The sequence below is a fragment of the Saccopteryx leptura genome, chromosome 2, assembly GCF_036850995.1.
Source record: "Saccopteryx leptura isolate mSacLep1 chromosome 2, mSacLep1_pri_phased_curated, whole genome shotgun sequence".
In the NCBI taxonomy this organism is placed as follows: Eukaryota; Metazoa; Chordata; class Mammalia; order Chiroptera; family Emballonuridae; genus Saccopteryx; species Saccopteryx leptura.
The window spans coordinates 312,819,086-312,836,904 of NC_089504.1; the positions used below are offsets into that span (position 1 = coordinate 312,819,086).

General features: G+C 46.0%; 1 protein-coding gene across 1 annotated transcript in view; it reads right to left on the bottom strand.

The window, feature by feature from the left end:
• Positions 1-16,054, bottom strand: part of DGKI (diacylglycerol kinase iota) — a 356,858-nt gene extending 340,804 nt beyond the window's left edge. The window contains 2 exon segments of the mRNA XM_066362797.1: positions 15,658-15,992; positions 15,995-16,054. Coding sequence (XP_066218894.1) covers positions 15,658-15,992; positions 15,995-16,054 — 395 coding nt within the window.
• Positions 16,055-17,819: the final 1,765 nt, after the last annotated feature.

Below are 17,819 nucleotides of genomic sequence, written 5' to 3' on the forward strand. Positions count from 1 at the left end.
ATCTCATCGTCCTCACAAATTATCTCACTCCCTTCACAGCAGAGGATGCACACTACTTGGGTTATTTTTAGAACACCCCTGTGTGCAATACTGGCAGTTGAAAGTACCAGAGAGAATCCACACAAACACACAAGGATTCTCCTGGGGCCTCAGCTTTGTCCTTGAAGTGTTTTTTCACAGCTTCCTAAAGTCTTTCCTTTAGGTATCAGGTGAGTTAGGTTAAAGGTTTAAGTCCAAGCATTTATTTACACACACACACAGAGACATGCACACACACCAGTGACCCTACAATAAATATTTATTGAATATGATGGGAAATACTGTTAAGAATAAAACAGGGAGTATAGTAGGCAATTTCTGTGACATAGACACAATCTGAAGTCACACATCCCTAGCCACATTGACACCCTGAATCTTGGACTGTGCCCCTGCCCAAATTTCAGGCATCTACTGATGGAGAAGCAGTAATGTTCTTTCCCCCCCTTCCCTCTATCTTCAAATGCAATGACCACCTGCTGAGCTCGGATGGCAAAAAAAGCTATATAGATCATGTTCCCTTCTGCACAGAGCTCTGTACGCATGGCCATGTAGGGGAAGACACACTTGACAGAAAGAAAAGACAAACTCCTGTCCTTGTCCTCATGGAAATCAGTCGCCACTATAGTGAGGAAGGGAGGAACATCATGACAAGCAGGATGACAGAGAACACCAAGGGTGACTTTCCCCTTTTGCCCGCCAACAATGCTCTCTCATTCCTAGTTGTACCGCGACAGTGTAACTTCTTAATTAGGAACCCAGACTCCTTCATTCAAGAACTGTATCATCCAAGGTTGTCATTCAGGGATGACTGGTGAGAGGTTTCTGTGGGTTCAATATATTAGTATTAGTATCACGACACTGCTCCCTCAAAGCAGTCCTTTACAACAGAACTTCCTGCGATGGTGAGAATGTTCTGTATCTGTACTGTCTGATACAGGGTTGCTTGCCACACATGGCCATTAAGCATTTCATGTGTGGCTAGTGTGACTGAGGAACTGGACTGCAAATTTAATGAATTTCGTTAGTTTTAATAGACACATACCGCTAGCATCTACGGTACTGGACAGCACAGACCTAGTACCTGAAACAATAAAATGCTATCCTCTGGACAAAATAAATAATCTTCTTTGCCACCAAATATAGATTAGCCAAAGCACAAATCTGTGCAGATCTGTGTCAACTCATTAAAACAAACTTTGCCAAAACCTCTCAAATAGATGCAGCCAGTTTTAGAAGAGTTGACCACAGGAATTTCTCTACCAGGAATAGGGTCAAAGGGAAGGTGCTACAAGCGTAACTCTGAAAAATAGAGAGATTAGTCAACTGTGGTGAAGAGAGAGCTTGACCTTTCTTATTTAGGAAAGAAGAGAGAAAAGGAGGGAGGAAGGGAGGGGTGATGGAAGGGAGAGCAGGATGGAGGCAAGAAGAAGGAACCTTGAACATTCGAGAAGTGTCTGGTGTCTGAAGTAAATGCTGAAGCATGCCAAAGAAACATTTAGCCAAACTGAGATGACAAATCTTCAGTAAAATGGCTGCAACCTAAGCAAAACTTTGGAAATCTCATCAGTGATTTGTTGAATTGGCAGTCTGGAAATTTGGCTTTGGGATGAGTTTCACAACGATTGGCCTGCACCCATGCTAATCCAGATACCCATGGCAACCAATGGCCACACCAAGGGGACTAAGTCCCACAGAGCCACACCTACACCTAGGGCACCCAGAGGAGCGGCAGGGAGACTGAAATCCAGCCTCCGTGCCACCCCCTCCATGCTAGATCCTCGCTCTGGGGCTGAGAGAGCTCGGAAATAAAGGAGGATTTTTGTGAATTTGTCCACCCAGACTGGGATCTGTTTCTGTTGCAAACAAAGATAGCATATGTGCTAGTGGTGGGCCTGGTTAGACAACATTTTTAGTTTAGCACTCAAGTCTTATGGTCACAGCTAAAGCAAATTTATCCAAATTTATGTCAAATTAGGTACAGCCAGAAAAGTGAAGGTGATTAAATATTACCTTGATAAGAGATAAGGGAAGAACAAAAAATAAGAGAGTTCAGTCTAAAAAAATAACTACCTTCAAATATTTGAAGACCTATCATAGAGAAAAAGGACGAGGGGTATCTTGAACATGCCCCAGGAGCAAAAAGGTAAATACCAGTAGGTCAAAAAATAAAGGAATCAGTTCTAGGCTCAACAGGTAGGCAGCATGGTACAATGGGGGGGCGGGCCGGGAGAATGTAGGGCAGGGCGACCTGGGACTGGATCCGAACCTGAACACCATCAATTAATAGCTCTTTGACTTGAAGTAATTACTTCCCCTGGTGAGCTTCAGTTTCCTCATATGTAACGTAGAAATAACTCACTCGGAGAGCTGTGTTATTTAAACAAGAGAACAACAAACAAGGAGGCACAAAATGCCTAATTCACGCCAAATATTCAGTAAGTAACACTTTCATCTTCCTTCCACAAAAGCTTTCTAACAATCAGACCTGACCTGACCTAACTACCTCCCTAAGGTAGCCAAGAACTCCCAGCACTGAACACATTCACAGGTAGAGGCTGGTGGACCATTTATTTGCTAATGATCTTTATCAATTAAGCTTTTTATTGTTGTTGTTCCAAGCAAAAGAAGCCAACCCTGGTTAATTTAAACAAAAAGGAAGATACTGGATGGTTCACAATTCAACAGAAAGGCTGGTTGGAGATCCATGCTTGGGAAAGCCAGGAGCCAGGACAGCCAGAACTGCCCTACCTGGGCACTGCTAATGGAGATGAACAAAGTGTCGCTCCCTTTGACAGTCCTCTAAGAGGCCAAGTCTAAAAGAGTCCAGGTGTCCAAGCTCAGGCCACATGCTCCAGGGTGTTATCAGAGTGGTGAGAGGACACCACCTACAATAGCTTCCAAAGACCTCACTGGCTTCCATGAGGAGCCAAGCACCTTGGATGTACAATCCCACAAGACCACACATCATAGGGTAGAGGTAAATCTCAAAGGAAAACAGAGTATATGAATACATTTTTATACCGGAAAAAAAGAGTCATCTTTCAGTGCACTGACCGGAGAGTTCTCCCAGCTTTTGGGTTCTAGCTTCGTGGCTTGCTGGCTCTGTGGTCCCGAGACGTCACTTCCTTTTCCCGTGCCTCAGCTGGCTGTTCTATAAAACTACGGATAGTAATAGCTCCGCGCTCATGAAGTTGTTGTAAGAATAAACTGAAATAGTGAATGGAAAACACCTGGCTCAGTTCCTGGTACATATGGTAAGGCCTCGATAAATGTTAGTTATTCTTACTAATATTACTATTAATAATGCTGAAGGTATACCACTGAGCATGCGCCAGATAAGCTTTCATAGAGACACTGAGGATCTTGTCCGTCTGTAGTTTCAGACCCAGCCAAGAAGTCAACGATGTTAGTCCTCGCCTTCCCAGACTTCCTGACTTGGTTTCCCCATGTCGATAATGGTTTTCTGTAAGACCAGGACTGTGTCACCAAAACTGTTTTTGAGTAACTGCAGAAAGGGGCACAGTGAAATCTGCGAGAGGCACTAATTGCTGGAGAGAGGCTAAAACCAACTATCGTAATGAACCCAATACCACAGTGGGAATAACCATCCGCCATTTGCGGATTCGTCCACGTATTATTTCTCCGAACATTACCGTTAGTTCCTGGAAGAGGTACTTTGCCATCAATGGGGAAGGCAATTTACTGGAAGTTAAAGACCAGCTTCCAAGCATCCCATCTGCTCCTGGAAAAAGGTATTTTTCTCACAAATGGCTTGGGGAGCAGGATTTGAGAAGAGGCACTCTTTGAGAACAACAAAGTTCGCTCCCTTAGCCACTCCCATGAAGCAGTGCTCTGCAGAAAATATACATGTATTTGTCTCAGTACACCGAGTTTCACAGCAGCTTGTGTAAGCTAGAACAGAGATGCAGAAACGCCTGGAAAGGCAGGGCCGTGGGCTTCCCCACACAGATCAGGCAACAGCTCGCAATCTGACAGCTCCCCTTTGAAACGCACACCTTTAGGGACATCACATACTTGTCTTCCTCTAGCCTCCTACCATTTTCCATGATAAGACTCAACTCCATGACTTCTACCAGCCTTCTACAGTATTTCCTTTTATCTTCATTTTTCAAGAGCCTTTGGTCACTGGCAAAATCTCAATACTGTGAAGTCTTGCCCACCATCCAGGTCCTTGGCAGCAACCAGATTTTGCTCTATATCATCTTACTCCAAACACTTAGGATTCTAAATGATCTAGAGTATTCCCTTGAGACATTAGCAGTTCATATCAACTACAGCTTCCAACACATACCTGTTCAGATTTTCTGGAGGTATTTCCAAATCCTTAAAAGTACAGGTAGCCTCTTGAGCTGCTTACTACCAGTCATAGAACACAAGAGTTTGATCACTAGGTGATCGACTATACTGAATTTTCTCCATAGAATCAATACACATGTTGAGGCGTCTAGTTCTTCCCCTAAAAATCACTGAAGCCACGGGAACATATGCTATAAGGAGACGGGACATGCAGTTGCTATAAAAATGAAACACTATTCTTGGAATACCTATGTCATTATTTGAACTGAACTTCCTTTACAATGAAATGGCTGCTGCTTAGCAACTAATGTAAAGGAAGAGCCTGCATATTTCTGTATCTTCTTTTCTCCCCCTGTAGGAGGAGTCTTAAGCATACACCCCCACACTGGTGGTTTCCTATTCTCACGTAGCAATGGGAAGAGTCAGGGAGATGACCAGGAGGTCATCCTGCTTGCTGATACACTATAGATCTGGTAGGCCGGCCAGTGATTGATTCCGACTTTGCCCAGGGTGAGTAACAATTGAGGTAAATTCAAGTAAATAAAATGAACGCAAGGGAAATGTTGTTGATTATCTTTCCACTGAGCTGTACGGGGAAGCTGTGTTCTAGAGGGAAAAGATGATGGGATTTCAGAGCCTACTATTAGAAGCTACCAAGCTTGGCAGTGTCCCTCACAGCATGCGCCTTGGGGAAAGTCACTTAGTGGTAAAGCCTGTGTTCCCAGAACTGTACAATGGCTACAAAAACAATACCTTCTCAACCTGTTGCCTGAGATTGTTTTGACGGTAAAATTAGATCAATTATGTGAAAGCCGGTTTCTAAATGGTAAAGCACACACATTTTTATTACAAGTGCCTAAATTTAGTCAGTAATAACAGTTTAAGAAATCTCCATAAATTTGTCTTTTTTAAAAAAAAAAAATCCCTTCGATTTTGTTATAATTCCACACTGGCTCATAGAAAGCTTCTGTTTTCATCTTTAAATAGCCTCGACGTTTATTTTTAAACTCGAAATTTATTTTGCTAAGGAATTCTGAAGGCTTTCTTCAAATGTGAGAGTGACTCAGGTTTTTCAAATGATCTTTTGGAACTTTCTAAGCGTCTATAATGGCACACATGAATATTCTTATGACTCCTGAAGGATGTTGTTATGGAAAAAACTTCGATTGCCAGTACTTGTAGCCTGAAGAGGCCCTCCAGTTAAAGGGGAGCAATTCTAAGAACATATTTTTTAAAGCAAACCGTATTTCTTTTGCCTTTTCGGCCAGATAAATTGGTCCTAACTTACACACCACACCATTGTACCTTGACCATTACCCACCACGCCCCAGGTTCCACTCTGATGCAACACATCACAAGGCCTTGTACTGGAGGTAGAATCTGAAGGGGCCGTACCAGACTATAATCCCTGCAAATCATCTCCTGGCCCCAGGGAACTGGGTTTCTTCCAGCATCTCATGCAATGGAAAATCCATATAGCTTCACCCAGGGAAAGCTCATGCTTGGTCTCCCTACAATGGCCAGTGGCCCCTGCTGTTCTGAGTGCCTGATCTCCACCTGCACAGGACAAGGATTCTTGTTCTCTATGCCAATCAACCTTTGTGAAGCCTTCCTCTATGGCCTGTGTTATGAAGATGAAAACATAAGGGTCTCTCTTCTCAAATGATGGTGGTCCATAAACCCCTAGATGGTGAAAATACGGCTATTTGTATACAGAAAATGCAGGAGAATGAAAGGAACACCACCAGGGTGAAAAGTTGCACAAGAAAAACAGTGGGTGAATCTAGACACAGCTCTTAACTCTGCTATTTAACTAGGTGTGTGGCCTTAGGCAAGCTGCTTAAACTCTAAGCCTCCATGTGTTTTATCTGTAAACGGACGCAGGAGGAATTCCTACTTAAGGAAGGGTTATCTAGCAGTTGTTGGTACAGAGGGCGCATTTAATAAAATCGGTAACTTATCATGACTTACATTCACAAATAGGTCAGTAAATAAATTAACCTGTGTAGTCTAAATTTGAACCTAGGAAAGCATTTCCCTTCTCTTAGCTACACTTGATTAAAAACTTTTGAGCCCTGACCAGGTGGCTCAATGAATAAAGCAACATACCAGCGCGCTGAGGTCACAGGTTCGATCCCCAGTCAGGGCACATAGGAAAAGCAATCAATGAGGGCACAACTAAATAGAACAACTAAGTGGAACAACGAGTCGATGCTTCTCTCTCTCTCTCTCTCTCTCTCTCTCTCTCTCAATCAATCAATCGATGGGAAAAAAAAATTTTAAATACTTTGAAAGTACACAGGTTGCCTTTGCTGCCTCAGGGAATGGTTTTATCAGAGGCCATTGGGAAGGATAACAGTGACATCTGTCGCTTCTTGGCCATTGAGAGAAAAAGCAAGGTGGGCCGGAAGGCCAAGGGCCCCGCGAGTGTCCACTCTGCCAGGGAAGGCTCACAGCCGGCACTGTCTGGGGTCCAAGGTCTTCCTACTTCCTGTCTAACTTTAGATGCTGAGGACAGGGCTTCCAATGGAGAGAAACACACCCTACCTCCTCTTAGTCTCTGCACTGAGAGGGGGCCAACTTCAAAGGAAGAGACTGCTTTAAATCGGGCTCTTTCCTCAAAAACCTCTCCAGGGAATGCTCTCTGTGTGAGAGAGGGTGTCTCAAGCCCTGTCACATACATGAGGACAAGGATGAGAACACAGTCCTTTCGGTTTGAAGAGTGTTCCAGAAGGTTGTCTCAAACCAACGCACAGAACCTTTTCTGACTGCCTCCCCTGAGCTTATGTAAAACTCTTTTATCATCTTTAAACAAATAGCTTTCAAGTTTTTTTTTCCAACAAAAATTTTATTTTTCCACAGGATTTTGACATCTTTTTCAGAGACAAAGAAATGACACATTTTTTTTTTAAATGTACTTTGGTCGTTTCAAAGGAGTCTATTTTCTGTCTCTGTCCTGAAAATCTACATGGTACCCAAAGCAGCCAGATGTATTTTTCTTCACCTTTTACAGAAGAAACGCAAATTTCCCTCCTCAATACTGATTTCAGGCCCTGGCCGGTTGGCTCAACGGTAGAGCGTCGGCCTGGCGTGCAGAAGTCCTGGGTTCGATTCCCGGCCAGGGCACATAGGAGAAGCGCCCATTTGCTTCTCCACCGCCCCCCCTCCTTCCTCTCTGTCTCTCTCTTCCCCTCCCGCAGCCAAGGCTCCATTGGAGCAAAGATGGCCCGGGCGCTGAGGATGGCTCCTTGGCCTCTGCCCCAGGTGCTAGAGTGGCTCTGGTCTTGGCAGAGCGACGTCCCGGAGGGGCAGAGCATTGCCCCCTGGTGGGCAGAGCCTCGCCCTTGGTGGGCGTGCCGGGTGGATCCTGGTCGGGCGCATGCGGGAGTCTGTCTGACTGTCTCTCCCCGTTTCCAGCTTCAGAAAAATACAAAAAAAAAAAATTACTGATTTCATAGTCCTGAGTCAATGTCATAAGTTTGACAAATATTTCATAATCACTTAAAATTTTTAAAAAATAAATAAATTCTGTTGTTTGGCCTGGTTGAGGAAACTGATAGCATATCCCAGAAGGCTGAGCCTTCCACTTCTGCAATAATGCAGGACAGGTAGCATCTGGAAAGTTTTCTTCTCTGTCAGGACATGGCAGCCGGTCATTGTCCCCACGTACAAAGCAGACATCAGCAGCCAGGCCAGAAGAGAAATAACCTCTGTCCTGGAGTCCCTGGTGACAACTCTATTTCTAGTACCTCTGTCTGTCTACTTATCTATTCCTGACACTGCAAAGCTCTACGACCCCTGTCACCCAACCTTCTAAGTCTGGCTTCCTGCTCCCAGGCCACCAGCTGGAGGTGTGGCAACTTCTCCCCAGCCCTCTGTGCACTGACCAACCCCTTCTTCACTGACCTTGACCTTCTCTGCCTGCTCTGGTTTCCTGAGTCCTCAGAAGCAGCTTTCTCTTCTTCACATCCTCGAGTAATAGTGACTATTTTTAAATAAGCCATGAAAAGAAAAGTATACATTCTGCATCTTAATGAATGCCAAAACCTATAAATTAAATTTCCTAAGTGTAGATCTCATTTTCATATTACCTGAATAATTTTATCACTAGTTACTGACATTTGACCAATGCTCAAAATTTTGAAGAATAAAGAAACCTACTTCTTAATTGGACTTAAGTATAGATGACACCATTCTAACAAACACACTCCTAGCACTTACTGTGTGACAAGGAGTTTTATAAGTATCAACCTTCAGACAATCTTACAAGGTGAGTACTACTATTGTTACCATTTCATAGGTGGAGAAACTAAGGCACAGAGGGGTTAAGTAACTTGCCAAAAGTCACACAGCAGGAAGAAGTGGCAAACTGAATCCAGGCAGTAGGGCTCCAGTCATGGCTGTTAACCACTACTCCACTCTGTTTCTCACATGATTAAAGAATAAGAAGATTTCACTGCAGCTGAATTATTACTAAAGCTTTGAATGTTTTCCCCCTCATTCAACAAAAGCCAAACCATTCATATTATAGCTTAACTCAGAATGGGTTCCTTATCAAAGTATTATTTATGAATCCGAAAATCTTAAGACAACTTCCCTTGAGCAAAATACACGGTGGTGAAGCACAAGAACTAGACAAGTCCCTGTCAAACAGCTACTGCCTTTAAAAAACAGATTTTGCTCCATTTCAATGGCTCACAAAACCTCAGGGCTGGAAGGAAAGAACATTAAAAATTCACTTGCAAGGACCCTTCTTCCCACCTCTACCAACCACAGCCCCTCCTTCAGCCAATACACACACACATCTAATGATCTGATTTTCTCTAAAAATCACCCAAGGCTCTGGTCGGTTAGCTCAGTCAGTCAAAGCATTGTCCCAAAACAACAAGGTTGCAGGTTTGATCCCTGGTCAGGGTACATTAGGGAACTGACCAATAAATGCACAACTAAGTGGAACAACAAATGAATGCTTCTCTTTCTCTCTCTCCCCTTCCTCTCTAAAATCAATTAATAAATAAAAGTAAAATCCCCGGAGCAGTTCTCATGCCCCTCTGTCTGAACACTGGATGTCAGGAAACTCACCAGCCATGCTTCAAGAGCTTTATATGTTATGTGACTAAGAAGTAGCTGGCACCTTTTCCAAGACTGTTATTGACTTAAAAACAAAACAAAGGCCGAGCGTCACTAAGTCAACCAAGGAATCCTCCCTAAAATAACTTTCCACCAAAGGCGACCAGGTGAGTTGGAATAAGAATGAGTAAGGAACACAGAAGAGAGTCTCCTGGAGCTGGCTGGACCACAGTCCTGACAGATTCCAGGAACGGGAGGCGGCCATCTTTCTACATCTCTAAGTTCTCCGCACAGGAGGAAAGAAAAGTCAACAGAACATTCCCCAAGGCAAAAATCAATGATACCCCCGGGGAAAGGGGTGAGACAGACAGAGAGCCAGAGAGCTAATTAGTGCTACTCAGAAGGCAAATTAAGGCCTTTTCTTTGACAAGCTGCAAAGAGCTGGTGAAGTTAGAGCTTCTACTTAGAGACCCACCCCTCTCCCAGCCCCCAAGGGCTGGCCAGCTGGCTAGTGCAGAGACTCTCACAGGAATCTGCAGACACACAGTCCTGGGCTGGTGGACAAAGTAAGTGGAAATAAGAAAAAAGGCAGAAGCAACGAAAATCACGGTTGAGATGGGCGGAGAACGGAGCACAGTAGCAGTTTATTTAAAGAAGGCAATTAAACTCATCCATTCGATAAATATTTATCCAACACCTACTGAGCAATAAGAACAGGATTCAGCGACTTAAATGATAAGGTGCAATTTCTGTCTTCAAAGGAGCTACGAACTCAGCAGGGAGGAATAATATTTCTAAAAGTTAACTCTACCCAAAGCACTGTGCTGAGTCTTCTACCTAAGGTTTATTTTAATTCACACAGCAAACCTCCAAGGTATGTATTACTATTCCCCCATTTTAGAGATGAACAGACCGAGCCTCCAAAGGGTTCCATAACATGCCCAAGATCAACTAGAAGGTGCCAGGTTTAAACTCTAGTTTAATTCCCAGGACAGGAAATTCCAATTAAGTCTTAACACAGCTGTTTGAGAGTACCGTCTGAGGACAGGGGAGGATCAGCCACCTGTCACAGAAAGTGGACACTCCTCAGCTCAGTCCTAAAGAGGAGTTTACCTAGAGAAGAACAAGTCAGAGATGGGTTATGGGAGCATTATGTGCAGACTTAACCTGGTGTTTTTATTCCTTTAATCTTCTCCTGCATCGCGCTGGTCTGTTATGCCTTGTGATAGGCGTAACATTCCAAATCAGTCCAAACAATTCCAACAGTTCAAATAGCTCCAACCCATTCAAGCAATTTGAAATTAGTCTATTATTATAGTTATTTCAAGCAAATTGAATTTAAAAGGGAAGAAGCCTAACAATTTAGATTCTGTTTCTCTCCTTACCTTCCTCCTTCCGTTATCCACTGTGAGAAAAGCTTACACGTTGTCTTTGAATAGTGGTAACTATTATTCTAAAACTGCAATTATAGGATCTCAGGGGGGGGGGGGAATAATTAGCATCCATATTACCAATGTAAACGCATGTAAGAAAGCAAATGTCACAGCCCAACATGTAGGCAATGGTGCATCCAGATGTTGCCTGGCTCACAGAGTGAGTGCCTGAGCCCACTTCAGGGCAACCTCAGGGCTGAACAGGGAACATGTGTATCCCAGATGCCAGCCCAGAAGGGCATGGATGGTGCAGCCTTCCCTAGGAGTTCTCATTGTCTCAGATTAGAAAGTGAAGTGTTCCAAAAAGCTAGCTCCAGTCTAAATTAATTTGGCAATGCTGCTGTGGCCACAGAACTGAACACCAGCAACACTCCCTTCATCTTCTCCACCCCCAGAGCCCACAGGGCCTAACACTGTCAAACTTCCACGTAAAACTCAAGCCTCTGAAAGATCAGTTAGAGCAGGCCAGGTGCTCTAGACCAGGGTTGAAGTGCAATCTGCCTGGTGTGTGTCCTGACTGAGAATGTCTGCACTTAGCCACGTCCCACATAATTACTGAGGAAGGAAACATTAAATTAGAACCAAGGTTTTCATCTGATCTAAATACCAGATGAAAACATAAAATAAATAAAATTGATTTATGAAGCAGGGTGCTGCATACTTGTAGTCTGAAGAGAACTTCCCCTATATACTATTGATTTCTGTGCAAGAGAGAACAATGTCTATGCTTGCCTACTTGGCTTTCAACATCCCAACTGTCTTTCTTATAATTGCATAAACTCGCTTTGCAGGACAAAACACAGAATGAAATCTACTATGTCCTTATCATCAGCCTATAAAGAATAACAGACCCTTTTGTAACTACTGGCCTAGTCTAAGAAGTCTAATGCTCCTTGCTGCTATTTTTATCTCATACCAAAAACTCCCTTTAAGGAGGGTCCGGTCTCACCATCCTGGTTTGTAAGTAGAGACACTGAAACAGAGTCACCAACACGACACACGTAAGGGTAACTGCCCAAGCCTCCTTCCAGCAAAGTCACACTTCATCATGTACCCCGTGCTGCTCTTGGAGGCACAGACAGGCCACCGTTTCGCTAGATCTAGGTTCACCTACACAACACCTGTGTAATTTTTTACTAAAAGAGAGTTCAATGCTAAGACGGGTGTCTTTATAGAGATGGCAGGTGTCATGTAGGTGGGTCTGTTCTCAGAAGCAAAACCAATCTATTTTCTGCTGATCATAAATTTATATTCTTTTTTATTTCTGCAATAGCAGAAGAGTTCCTTAAAATTATACAGCCAAAGGGGTACAGACCAAAGAATACAAAATTATATATATATATATATATTTATAAATATATATATATATATAAAATTATATATATATATATAAAATCAGTGGTAGATTACAGAGGAGTGTATATATTATACTGCAGACACACAAGCATCCCCAATGCACACACGTGGAAAGAGTTCAAACTAGAAATGAATGTTTAAGGAAGCATGATGTGGTCTTAAAAGAAAGTCATTTAGCATCACATCTGGGTTTACATTCTGCCTCCTCCCCCAAGCTCTACACCTCAGGTTCATTGTCTGTAAAACAGAAATAACCATCGGCACAGCATAGGCCTGTCATGAAGAGTGGGTAAGACAGAAGACACAGTATCTCTTAGTGCAGGGCCTAGTACACAATCAACACCAGTTAATTACCTCTCCTCCCCTTCCCCTGTGTGTCTCTAAAAGATTTTTTTTAATATGACTGACTTAAATGAAAATTCTTAGAGCAGTTTTTAAGAAAATCCTATACATATGTATCTGTTGCAGCACCATAATTTGCCAAGAAAAAAGAAGTAGTAATTTTAAGAGAAAAGTACCAGCTCACTTGACTGCCTTCTAAAACCTTTAGCTTTAAACAGAGACTATTTGCTCTAGGGGTGCAGAAGCTGAAAGAAAGGGGAAATTCTCATGGGAATAAAGTATGGTTCCCAGAAAAAGCCAAGAAAGAAAAGATAATAAGGGGAAATCGAAGGGTATATATAAAGGGGTTTATTTTACTTAACAAAGTAAAAGTCAAGCAAAATGAATAATCTGCCTCCAGAAACGGTTATTTAAAGGCTTTTTGTAAAGGGCTCTGGTTCCTAAAAAGACAGGAGTCACTGCATATGCCCACCCACTCCTCATTTATTTTTAAACCCTAGATTATATGTTCCTTAGCAACAGAAGGAGCAGATGAGACCCCCCTACACACACGCACACGCACACCCTCCCCCAAAGCCCCCTTCTTTCCTGTCAAGTGTCATTCCACAAATACCCATGTTCTTCAAAAGATATTTTTGACCTACCTGCAAGTCTTCCCTTCCCCACCCTAAATGATCCCCCTCATACAAGCAGCCATCCATCACACCTTAACTGAGCCCTTGGCTTAGACTCCATTCTGTGTGGGCTTCCTAATCCTCCCTCCATTAACTGTCTCCCACCAGTTGCTGTCCTCAGTTGCCCCAAACAGGAGGCGGTGACCCTCCCTCAGGAGCCAAGGCCCAACTCCACCCGAAGCTGCTTTTTCCTTACATCCCATCTACTAACTCACCAGTGAAACAATCTAACCCAGCTACCCCCGGGGCCTGCACAATGGCTGCCAAGGCCACTGACCATGACTCTGAAAACAATAACAATGAAAATGGGGACACTCTCCGGGTTACCCAGGGCAAACATGTGCCGGATGAAATCACCTACCTTTTTGCTGTCTCTTCCCTGACTTTGGGACAGCCTGGCCTTGTGGCCTAGTTGGGCTGGGCACGGTTTATGAATGCAAAGGTCAATTGTTTAGCCTTTGGGAAAAACAGGGCAGCAGTGTTCCGATATTAGCACAGCATACATTGCCGGAGGAACCTGTTACAAAATCCCACCCACAGAGTTTGGTTTTGGAAGTCTGAGGTGGTAGGCATTTTTAAGCAGCCACCTGAGGTGACAAAGAGGCAGGTGGGTTGCTGAATTGGAAATCCAACAGTCTTATTGGAAAGGAAATGATGTTCACCAAATAGGATCTATTTTCTACAGAGGATTCAATCCCTTCATAGAAATACGCTGTGTCTGGGTCCACAGCTGTGTTTGTGGGTGCACACTTATACATGCATGTGTGACCATGCAACCCAGAAAGCCAGGGCCCTGCACAGCACCTGTTCCCAGGAGAGAGTGTCAGAGAATGATTGCTGCCAAAAGGCCAGCTGAAATGATTTCTCTTGCCAACTCTGGCTTTGTAGCCCTCCCAGGTGAGCTGTCTCACGGAAACCAGTAACACGGGAGCCCAGCCCCACAATGTGCTTCATGTAGTCAGCTCCCCACCCTCCCCCACCTCCAATCCACCATTCCTAAATAGGCTGAATGCAGTCCCTGTCCCCCGACAGGCCAGACAGGCCATCATAACTAGCAAGCACAACTGCCAGTGGCCCAGCATATCTCCCCAGAGTGACTCCGTTCTCCTCCACCTGTCTAATTTTAGAAACCAAAAACATAAAGAGAAAGATCCATTTGGTCCTGATCTATGTAAGTAGCTAAAAGAGCACGTCAGGTGGGAAACTAGCTCAATGCACAGTGAAGAAAATGCACTCGAGGGACGTGGGAGCAACAGCCTCACCAGGAAGACCATTTCAGAGTCGTCAGAAGCCACCAGTTAGACCCAGAGCTCATGTCCCGGAGACTGAGGCCTCCAAACCAGGCAGTGCCTATGGGGATCCCAGTGATTCATACACACAGCCCATAAGTACAACATACACCCTCACAAACCCACACACCTCTGTCATCTGCTTTTGCTTACATAACAGCACATGGTGTGACAAGCTTAATACTTTATATGGGTTTCGGGAAAGGACTGCTAACTCGAAAAGAGTAGGGTCACAAGAATGCTTTTCCTGACCCCTTTTCAAAACCTACTCCGAGCCCTGGCAAGCACAAATCTCTGAAATGCTATGCTTATCACCTTGACTTTTAAAATTAACAAGCAGTAAGGGTAGTCTCCGAAAACCTCCAAATTTCTCAATACCTTTATTCCCACCTGGGTTTGTTGGGGGGTGGGGCAGAGAACCTACCGAACCCAGGTTTCTCATTTCTGGATCCTAACACAATTTGGGGTACTCTTTTATCACAATGTGGTGGCCATTCATCCCACATGGTCCTTGTCTCGCAAATGCATCCATCCTGAGGGGCAAGCATGGTCCCATTCTCACCCCTAGCTTGCCAGCAGGTTCCCCAAGTCGTCCTTTTGGGCACACCTTGTAGAGAGAGCACATGTACGTGTCACCCCATAACCATGTGTATCTACAGACAGAGACCCACACAGACACAGACCCACACTGACTTTTCATTCATGAGGGTTTCACTTCCATCAGGATTTCTGTTCAATATAGAGGCACCTCGGGTGATCTCAACTATCAAGTTAGTGCCAGCAAAATCTGGAAGGTAGGGGGAGTGGCTGACAATGACACCAGCTTAGGGACAACTTTGAGGACTTGTTTCAAGAAAAGCAGGCATCTCTCTATGTGCACCCCCTACCACAAACGCGCGCGCATTTTTGTTGTTTTGATCTCAGGGACTCAGTCTTCTCTCCTGTGACAGGGGGGAACCAGGCACTTCCCTCCAGCCCAGAAGGACGGGATGACAAGAGAACACATCCCCGGAGGGGGAGGGGGAGAGGGAGGGCGCGCCAGGTGCCCAACTCCGTGGCAGCGCCCCTCCGAGAGAGAAGAGTGGGTCCCACGCCCCGCGGCGACACCTGTCCCCGGCACCTGGCTGCCGCGCCTACCTGTAAGAGACCTGCTTCCGGAAAGTTAAGTTCCTTAGCTTCTCCTCCAGCGCCTCGTCCTTGTCCTTCGGGCCGGCGGCCGCGAGCTCCTCCAGGTCAGCGGCCCCCGCCGCCGCCGCCGCTGCGCCCGCGCCCCGCGGGTCCGCGCCGCCCTCGGCGCCCAGGCAGCAGCTCCCGGCGCCGCTGCCGCTGCTGCCGCCCGTCGCCCCCTTCTCCTCTCCCACCGAGAGGCTGGGGTTCATGGCGACCGCTCCGGGCGCGGAGGGAGGCGAGGCGGTGCCGCTGCACAGGCCGGGCCGGCTCACAGCGCTGGCGGCGGCTGCCGCGGCAGAGAGGGAGCAGGTCCGCGCGCCGCTCGCAGGGGTGGCAAATGGCAGCCCCTTCCCGCAGCATCCATCCGCGGCTGCAGCGCACCGGGGCATTGTGGGAAACTCCGTGCCTCCACTCCCCCTCCCCGACCAATCAGAGGCCGCCTCCCGCCGCCTCCCCGCGCCCGCCCGCCTTAAACCTGCGCCCTCCGGCCCCCCTGGCCTTGCCGACACCCGGAGCACTAGCCGGGGCTGGACTTGAACTCTGCCCCGAGGCTGCGGCTGCGGGAGAAGGGGGTGCAGAGGGAGGAGCAGCCGCCGGCTGGGGGCGCCCTCGCGAACGCGGGCGTCCGGGAGGAGAGCGCCCGGGGGAAACTCTGAGGACAGCGTGCCGCGCCCCGGTGCTGCACCGGGAAGCCGGACCCGGGACCCCGGGCGGCTGCCCTGCCCCGGCAAGCGGGCGGCGAGCGGCAGCACCCAGCCCCGTCCCGGCGCCCTCGTGCCCGGGGCTCGCCGCAGCGTTCTCCACGCCAGCGCTCTTCGGAGCCGGACAGAAGCCACCTTTGGGCGGGAAACCTTGGGGGCAACCGGGAGCGCGGTCGGGGCGCACCTAGGAGAGAATTCGTGCGCAGGGTAAATGAGGGAGTGAGGGCAGGTCAAGTTCACAATAGAGGCGAGGTGCCTGCTTCTTTTTTCAGGGCGAGGGCTAGGACCCCTTCATCCCTGACCGCCAGCCCAGCGTCTTTCCTACACAGAGCAGGCTCTCCTAAACAGCTGAATTGGATCACAGGGCCCTCGGTGAAGTAGAAAGGCTGAGAGAATCCAGGTGAGGTGCTGGGGTCCTGTGGGAGGGACGAGAAGGTGCTCGCCCAATAAGGGGCTGCCAACCACTTTGGGACCCCTTTGCTGAAACAACCCAACCTTGCAGTCTCTGCAAATTTACCTACCTCACTGCTAGCTTTTGTTTCTAAGATGACCAAAAACTCTATGGGGTTTGAGCGATGTGCTCCAAAGTGTGTGAGACGAATAGTTTTCCAAATTACAGGTTTCCATCCAAGAAATCTTTGCTGTCAACAAACACAAGAAAGATACCGGTGCATACTTAACACTAAGTGTAGTAACCAAAATATGATATATACATGAATGCACGTGTGGTAACAGAACCAGACCAGTGAAGAATTACAGGTAAGCGTTGTGCAACCCCAAATATGTTGCTCGATTTCTTACCCTTTATTTCCTTATGACTAGAATTAGGAGATTGAACAAAATACCTCAAATCTCTCCCAACTCCCACAGTCTGTAATTCTCTTTGTGTGTACATTATAATTAGCCAGAGATCAGGGCATTTCCAGAGTGGAGTGAGGACAGGTAATAAAAATAATAAAAACGGCTACTGGTTAGTAGCCGTATGTATATGTATAAGCCCTCATTTGTATGTGACATGTTGTACCATATACCTTACAGACTTATCTCTACATTTTCCCAGCAACCTTCAGATGAGAATCACTACCTCCATCGCTCAGGCTCATGCAACTAGAAATTGGGGAACCAGGAATTATACCCACACTGCCTGGTCAGAGGTCTTTGCTCCTCACCGGTGTACAGTGTGCCCCACCTAAGACAAAGAAAACCTCATCTGTCCTGAATTACTAGACAGCCTCCTGTTTGCCATTCCTTCTACAACCAATTCTCTATCTCAGCACACAAGATACTGCTGATATCTTATCCTCTACCTACAAATCTTCCAACTGTGTCATGTGGTCGCTAGAACAATGTTCAAACAACTGCTTAACTGATGTCCAAGGCTACATGAGTGGATGGCATGCCAGCCCCACCCACTTCCGCTTCCTACCA